Source organism: Dendroctonus ponderosae, unplaced genomic scaffold (genome assembly GCF_020466585.1).
Source record: "Dendroctonus ponderosae isolate FM_Combo_2020 unplaced genomic scaffold, Dpon_F_20191213v2 Dpon_F_20191213_6, whole genome shotgun sequence".
Lineage (NCBI taxonomy): Eukaryota > Metazoa > Arthropoda > Insecta > Coleoptera > Curculionidae > Dendroctonus > Dendroctonus ponderosae.
Window position 1 is genome coordinate 6400862 of NW_026018814.1, and position 9003 is coordinate 6409864.

The 9003-nt window shown below is 34.1% G+C and overlaps 1 protein-coding gene across 1 annotated transcript; it reads right to left on the bottom strand.

The window, feature by feature from the left end:
* Window positions 1–68: 68 nt before the first annotated feature.
* On the bottom strand, window positions 69–5473 carry LOC109540553. The gene is made up of 6 exons (XM_019908983.2): window positions 5331–5473; window positions 3963–4020; window positions 3785–3905; window positions 1510–1716; window positions 674–910; window positions 69–586 (listed from the first exon to the last, which is right to left on the bottom strand). Exons 1-6 carry the CDS (start codon window positions 5448–5450, stop codon window positions 157–159), a joined length of 1173 nt encoding a protein of 390 aa, XP_019764542.2. The 5' UTR covers window positions 5451–5473; the 3' UTR covers window positions 69–156.
* Window positions 5474–9003: the final 3530 nt, after the last annotated feature.

Sequence of the window (9003 nt, forward strand, 5' to 3'; positions counted from 1 at the left end):
AATTTTGAATCACCCTGTAGTTACCTACTTTTCAATACTGGCTGATAAGATTTTCTAGACAGCACCAAAAAAATTACAATATTTATTGATAATATTACAACATTTATAAAAGAACATTATAAAATATTTTATGTACAGTTATATGATAATAATACATTACATATCCTTTCCCAGAATTTTAACATGAGCGTTCTTGAATCCATATTTATAATATCCCAGAAACGGAAAATGTTCCATTAACCAAAAGTCTCGATATTTGGAGCTATTGTGGTACCATCTAAATGGAGCCCATCTCAAACTAAACAGTACAAATGCAATAAAGACGAGCAACAATTTTTCCCAAAAATGTAGTTTTTTATATTCCATAGAGTCATAATTAATTTTGTTAGCAAGTAAGAACTGCATTGAGCACATAACAGCGTTAAAATTTAATATGGGATTTATCGCCCATAAACCATTGACTAAATATCGGGACATTTGTAGAAATTCAGGATCATTTTTCTTGATGTGCGGAATGAACACTTGTTGAATTAACTTTTCGCATCTGGCTTTCACTTCAGCAACAGACCCGTTGCAAATATTGAATCTAAAAATAAAAAAAAAATCAAGCTAATTCGTTATTTGAAAAATTCTTTACTGACATCATACAGGTGAAATAACGTAAATATTTTACCTGTCTTCTATCCCCAACATATGTCCTACAACCCTCCACACATGAATGAAAGCCATCCACTCTTCAGGTGTGGCATTGTGAACTCCCAACATTTTCTCACGTGTTAGTTGAAATCCCATAAATCCGAACTGGGTCAGTACCATATCTTTTTGAGATATTCTGTGAAGCCCCGCTTTGCACCCTCTATTGCTCGCCGAGTTGTGGAGATTTTTTACTTCCTTAATCGACTGCCACAGTCTATTAACAGGCACCAAGCACGTTTTGTAGTGTTTGTATAAAATATAATTCAGATATTGCAGGAAAAGTATTATTTAAGCGCAGGAATGATGGTATTAGTACTGGAAGACGAAAGTAACTTGAAATAGCGAGGACATTCATGTACAGAGTGTCCTGTAAGCACATAATCAAAATGGTACTGCGACATTCTTTGTTAAGGCACAACTTTGCTTTAAAAAAGCTGTCTGGATCTTCTTCAATTTACAGCCAAAGTTCCTCAAAAAAGTTACGTTTATTGTAACGTCGAGAAATTGTTACAATCGATTTTAATGAAACTTGCTGTGGATTTATTTCTACGTTCGACTCATCCGACGATGATCCTTCGCCGGTTTCAAGGCATGAGCGCGAAACTCAATCTCGTTTGGTCAGCATAATTTTTTACTTTGTAACCGAATAACTTTCTTTGTACTGATGTATTACTCCTTTGTGGAGATTTTGGCTCTTTATATTAATTGAAATCAGATCGTTTTTTCTAGTCAAAAAATATCGCAGTACAATTTGGATCATGTCCTAATTGGGCATCCCGTACAGTTTTTAAATAGATTATGCAAACTACTTACTTTGAACCAGGTTTAAACTCTGCATCATACCAGATATTCATATGAAATATCGTTGCCACATATCTTCTGTAAGCAGTCATATTTGTTCCAGACATTTTGGTATGTTTCAAAATTTGTAAAATGCTCGGTATCGACAAGACCGCTATGAGCCCAAAAAGTTTTGCAGTGAATAGTGCAAAAATGTTTCTATGATAAAACGCTTGTCCCCTAGAAAAAAAATTATCATAAATAATTACCTGAATGGTTATCGTATCGTAAGTGAACTGTTACAGTCCAAGATGAGCGCAAGTTGGAAACATGATATGCCAACTGTTTGAAAAATAAGAAAGACCGGACCTTTCGAGCTGGCAAACTCAAGTCTGGTCTGAGACATATCGAAGTCCAAAACATAAGAAAATAATTATTACTCTTATAAAGAGAAGCACCCTACACGGACCCCAGTCCGAACAGTTGTAGACGATCAAAATTGATCTTTGGAGTCAATCAATACGTGACAACAAACGAATACGGGAAACGGTGAAATCAAAGTTTATCCCATGAATTATATTGATATGGATAAATTGGCACATCCAGAATCATCCTGCTTAAATAGAACACGGTTAAGGCTACCCATTTACGTAAAAACAAGAGAAACAATCGGAATGTTTTGGGGATTTTGTATGTACTAGTTTTCTCATAATTTTTCCTTAAATTCAAACGGAGAGAAATTCAGTTTAACCAATTGTAATCGTTTAGGTGTATGGCTCAAAGTTTAATTTTGTTACTCGACATGGCGCGATGTTTTAATGACGAAGGACACATTAATCATCTGATAGCAGGAGTAGATCTGTGGCTAATAAATTTGTCATCCACAATTGCCCTTTTTGTTATATTTTCAAATGAATTTATTTATTTTTCTAAACATACGCACACAGTTCTAAAGTCAATGTTAGCCGCAGAAAAATTGCATGAAGTTATTTAAATCAATTAGTAGATACAAACTAACACCCTGTAATAATAGAGGCAGAGACCCACAAGCAGATTTTAGTCGAGTAGGCAGGTACACTTTCTTAATGCCAATCTTATCTTATTATTTTGTTAAACTAGTTTATCGATTTAGCTCCTTATGATCCACTTAATATTTTATATATTTTCTCATTCGCAATAGCCGGATGTAATCTTCATAAGTACGTACATACGTTTTAAAAATTCGTTCTGCAAACCGTGAACTTGCTAACGAAACTTTAATGATAACTTTAATATCAATTCAAAATTTAGCAAAAAATATAAAATTGTGCCATACCATATTAATAGAACAGTTAATTAGGTAATTAAGTTTTAAATTTTGTTTTTCCACTAGCAGTCCTCATCAACAACTATACACCAATGGTTCCACAGCGTAGGCACCTATAATAGGGATGGTCGGTATTTAACGTAATCGCTAAAATAACAGTGTTCCAAACGTCTAACCTTACGGATTATTTAGTGTTATTGTGAAACGAAATGCGAGAGGTTATTATTTCAGGTGCCATCGTAAACGCGCGAAGAACCAGAATCAGTAAAAAGTATCTGCAAAAAAATGTATTCTTAAATGTTAATTCATTTTTAAATGAAAATGAGATTTTTAAACCTTTTCGCATATAAACCGTATATTTTGTATATTTTATTTAATCACTCTAGTTTTATTATTATCAGTTTGTTTGTTCTTTAAGTAGTTACTTCTGACCCATATTCTGTTTCTGATTTCAGAATATTTTATTTTAAGTTTACCAATGTTGAGAATATGGGTTTTAATAAAGGAAATCATTCTCAAATGAAATCATCACTATTTCTGCTATGATCATCATTCTGCATTTTTAATGAAAAATTTAAAAAGTAACATATTCCTTTTGGAACCGCGTTTTGAAACCTATTACCAAGTTGCAACTGCAACGTTGTAACACGTTACAGAAAAATAACCGTTTATCACCCCTCTAGTACAAATTAGTTTATATATTTTTTGAACTTACAAAAACAAAAAGGAAGAAAATCTTCGAAAAAATCAGCTTTTGCCTAGATTTGAGTGAAATAGCCGTGTTTAAATTGGGCTCCGTTGTTACCTCGAAATGTTCTAAAGGCGGGCCGGCATTTACCTACCAACCTATTACCAAGATAAAGCTGGAACGTTGTAACCCGTTACAGAAAAATAACCGTTTATCACGCCTCTAATCTATAAGAAGTTAAAATTAGTTTCTCCAAAATTATTCCGCAATTACACCAATGCCAAGACGAATTCTGCGATACAAAGAATGTTTACCTTTTAAACAACTCTTCGTCATAAAACGGCGGCAAATCAGCATTTTGGTTGAAAGAGTCTGCAGTGTCGTCGCATGGAGTTGCTGCCCCTTCACTTAACAGTTTTTCAACAAATAGGTGTGCTACATATTTAAGCAAATTAGTTTAACCAGCACTGTAAATTATGCCGCTATATTTACCTTTTTCTTCCAGCACGTCCATCACTTCATTCATATCTTCGCACTTTCTCAACAGTATCTGCAAGTAATGACCCACATTGTGTTATTTGGCAATTCACAACGTTTTACCAGGGCAGACCATCATTTAAATTTAACAGAAAATTCTAAACAGCTGTGATTGATAGTTGGTAAATTTATCAGTCAACACACTGCATTATTCAAGCTACTGCTTAACTGCTAGTTAAATCTATGCAATTCTTTAATCAAATGGACAATGACACGGTTTCTTCTACTCGCCAATGCTCACTTTCACCGTTAGTGTCGGTCGAAGATGTGCCATCGATTTTACGCTTAAACTGGGACCTTTGCCTTTTAAATGTAAATACCTGCAGTATGTTGTAAAATAAATGATTAACAAAAAAGTTAATTAATATTAACCGTTATGATACCTAATTGGATAATAAGAAACGCTCTTAAGAATGCAATTTTGAATAGTTTTAAGCTATTAGAATTCGAGTAGGTAGGTAGAATCTTCTTACCTTTTGCGGAACGCATGTCACATACAATTCTCTAATTATAAATTTTATTAACCTATTAGTTAATACCCTTTAAATATCTAACTCGTGATTTCAGTTCGACTATTTTAGAGCAAGGCTAATATTGCATTAAGTGTTTTTGAATAGAGTTATTTTCACAATAAACCAAACGAAAGATAAATTTCATAGTTTGCATCTGACAAATATCACCAAAGAGCGAATGTTATTTAATATTTCTATTTTATTTTATCATAACTTTTTTTCCGATTGCAAATTTGAGTAAACCAATTATTAATACTAATGGGTTTTTCGTTTCAAGCAATGGCCTCGAAAGTATATCTCTTTCAATTATTAATAATTTGCTGTTTGGACTTATTTGTCAGATTGAATGGGAAAAATTCACATAACTAACGCAGTCGATAAATAAATGGAACTCATATAAATAGAACTCGTCATAGTCTTCAAAACTTGGATACATAGTGAACGGAACATGGAAACTCACATCATAAGTGGAAGTTCCCTAATGTGGAATAAGGAATGGCTGAAGTAACCAAATTTCTCAAAGTAACCAAATTGTTTTAGCTTGTTACTCTTTACTTTACGGGTAGGTATTATTACAATATTGGCTATTAACTCAGAAACAGTTGAAAATCAATATTGAACATTTATATCGAATGGGCTTAGAATTTTACGAATAGCTCGAATATGCAATACAGAGTACGGCATTCCATTTAAAAAAAATGTAAGTTTAGTCACTACAGGTACAGTTTGAGACACCCTGTATCAATTGTTATTATCTTAAAATAAACCAGACGTGAATATCTGCAACTTTAGTAAAAGTAATTATGCTTACCTTTACTGCATGCACGAGAACAGACGAGCGTCCAGCGCACAGAATGTACCACAATAAATGTACACTTGAGTAAGTCAAACTGTAAATAATTATAGGGTTTTTAGTCAAACATGTTGCCATGGAAAAATTGATCTTCGCACAGTAGTATTGACTTTGAAATACATGGAAATTTTAATTATTGCCGGTAATAAGCATTCAATGTAGTAGCGCAATTAATCACGATGCACATTGCTTTAAATTGGTAATTTGCATCATCAGACGCTTTAAATCTTTAATTAGCCAAATTATATGTTTTCTATGGTAATCATTTGGTACACTGGTACAAAACGACTTCGATAAAAATCTACTGAATTTCCTAACTTTGACAAATCCCATTATTTTTTCTCAAGCACCAACAATGACCATGATTAAGACAAAGAGAACACAAATTATTTCTGATTTCACACAAGTTAATTCTGATTCTCAAATATTAAACTACTAAGAGGGTGATTTAAAATCGTAATCACTTTCTGATCAAAACTACTCGAATTTTTTCACTCATTTTTTTATGACTGAATCGAATTTTCAATTATTTCTCCAACAGTGTCAAAACGAATTATGTGGCTCAAATGGGGCTTGAGAAAGTTTGAAAAAGGCGGCGTCATGTTTGAGTCGCCAAAAAAACACACGCAATTGTAAAACTTTTTGAAACCAAGGCTTTTTTGAGAAAACTGCCAACATTCCCTTATCGATGGTTCACTTTCTAAAAAGGTCATTTAGTTCTCTCAGGAATTATGTAAAATAGAGCGTTTTCGCTCATTTTGCGTCCGAGAAATGAGCAAAAACAGGACGCAAAACCTGAAATTGTGGCATAATCTTGCACCTAAGTGTCTGATATTCAAATTTTGCTTTCAGGATGAAAACTACTCGAATTTATTCACCCATGTTGCTGAATCGAATTTTCAATTATGTTGAGAGAGAGTTATTTGAGAAATCCGCCAATATTTTCTTATCGATAGTTCACTTTCTAAAAAGACCATTTAGTTCTCTCTGGAATGATGTAAAAATTAGCGTTTTTGCTCTTTTTGCGTCCGAGAAATGAGCTAAAACGGGACGGAAAACATGTAATTTTGGCATAATCTTGCACCTAAGTGTCTGATATTCAAATTTCACTTTCTGGGTTAAAACTACTCGAATTTCCTCACTAACGTTGTTACGACTCAATCGAGTTTTCAATTCTCTATCGAACGATGCCAAAACGAATTCTGAGGCTCGAATGGTTCTTGAGAAACTTCGAAAAAAGCAGCGTCATGTTCAAGTGGATTTTGCAAATCAGAAAAACCCACGCAAATCTAAAACTTCTCGAATTCAACCATTTTTTGAGAAAACTGCCAACATTCCCTTATCGATGGTTCACTTTCTAAAAAGGTCATTTAGTTTTCTCTGGAATGATGTAAAAGTGAGTCTTTTTGCTCATTTTGCTTCCGAGAAATGAGCAAAAACGAGACGGAAAACATGAAATTTTGGCATAATCTTGCACCTAACTGTCTGATATTGAAATTTCGCTTTCTGAGTCAATCAAATAAATTTCGTATGTGTCTGCAAATTCGGGCCTGTTTCGTTGTCAAACGGCTACCGAGATCATATACTATCTTGTACAATATCTTCAACTACTATCTTAAAAATATTTCAAAACACTGTTTTATCTTTCAGCTTAACCGTTCAGCGGAATCACGCCAATATGCAATTGCCCTGTACACACTTTATGTAATCTTGAAAAGTGAATTTCGCGGAACACATTCGTGCACAAGCTTGCACTTGTACAGTTATCGATATAATTAATCCTCAAGGACTGGTTATCTTCAAGAACGGCTCGTGCATTGCCTCATGAGCTGATATGCAACTCACGCTTACAGTATCTTTAAACGTGTGCTTGTAATCTCTGATTTTTCGAAGATACCCGGAACAAGCAGATTTGATACTATTTGAGAAAAGAGAATAGGCAGTATACCATTGGAAAATTTGCATTCACTCATAAACAATGGCATAATTTGAAGGGGAATAATTTAACGCGAAATTAAGATTCGCTAGAGAAACCCTTAAAGTGCTTAATGATTTGCAAGAGCGGATAATCTCCACCTCAAGTGCGTTGCCGACCTCAATTGGAAAAAAATTGTCGAGTTTTGAATTACAATATTTTAGAGTACATAGTTGAACAAGCCGTATCCTGTTTAAGGAATTTGTGCTCACGCGACTGAACAGCTATTTCAGCGACACTCTGTATAATTGCTACATTAGGATAGGGCGGATAGGCGAAGAACAAAATGCTCAAGCGGTAACAAATTGAGCAAACTTTTTTACATAATATCTACTTTATCCTAATGTTTTGTTAATGTTGCAATTCACTTAATATCACTTAACGCTTCCTTTGCCTTAGGTTCTTAGCAGTATGCTGTTAATTAGTTAACCTTCACTAGTGTTATGGTGGTCAGTCATTATGCGTAAATAAAGTAGGTACAAATGTATTTTGCAAATTCAAAAATGTTTGATTCGCGTTTTGCAAAGAAACTCGTTTAATTTTTTTTAAATCACTTTTACTCCTGGTGTTTCACGCATCGTTTCTAAAATCAGCAACTTCTGGTAATTTTTCTACCCTATTACACAATTCAGAGCAAAAAAGCTTCATTACGTCTAAACAATTTGCGTTGTGGATATTTATTTCGGAGGTGAATTGAGAAATGTATGAAACATATTTTATAATCAATATCTTAAATTTTATGCAGGGTGATTCAAAATTGGCGTCATTCCTCTGGAGGTGTTATCTGGCGCTGTTATAGGAGTACAGAAAAAATAGTAAAATAAACTAATTGTTGTTAAAAACTGAGAAATTTGCAAAAAACCTATATCAGAAATACGGCAGCAATGTTTTTCAAGGTAATCTGCCTAATTAACATTGCGCAAATACCTGTTGCTTTGTAATTATTTAAAACTCCGGTAACCATGGAATTATACTGACTGGACTGACAATAAGATAGACAAGGATAAACGGTAAATTCAACAAGATTTGTTGACGAAATGTCAACCTGTTCTCATAACCTCGAATATTGGTGTTTAAAAATAAACCATACAACACCAAACATTTGAATGGTTAACTCCAAACCAGCTAGTGCCTGTGTAACCTCTTTATTATCCACTCTTATCAAGCAGCTTCTCGTATTCAGTTAATTAACTCCTGCTCCGTTTGTATCTCCTTATGCTGTGTGTATCGTGCAAACGTGGTAGGAACGTAGCCCTTCCTCGGTATTTATTTGATGCTTCGGAAAGTGTCAGTTTTTGTGCTCTGAGTGCCCCTGGAAGGCACTGATTCGGTTATGTCCAATACGTGTTCCTGTGTGCTTGGAACCCGAACATTTATCGTCCACTATCTTCCTGGAACTTTTTGTTTTTCACTGAACTGAACCTTTGTTGGCGTGAGTTCTTTCAGCTTCTGCCATGTTACTGTAGCATTTCCTCTGAACTAATCGCATATCCGCAAATTCGTGTAGGGAAATTCAAAGTAAGTCACAGTTTGACAAATTATTGTTATTATTGACAAAAGCTATCCACCTGTAACTATCTGTTAATGACAAAAAACATCATTGCCGCTGTGCCTTTTCATCAAAAAATTGTAGAAGAGAACTTTTTTGATATCAAA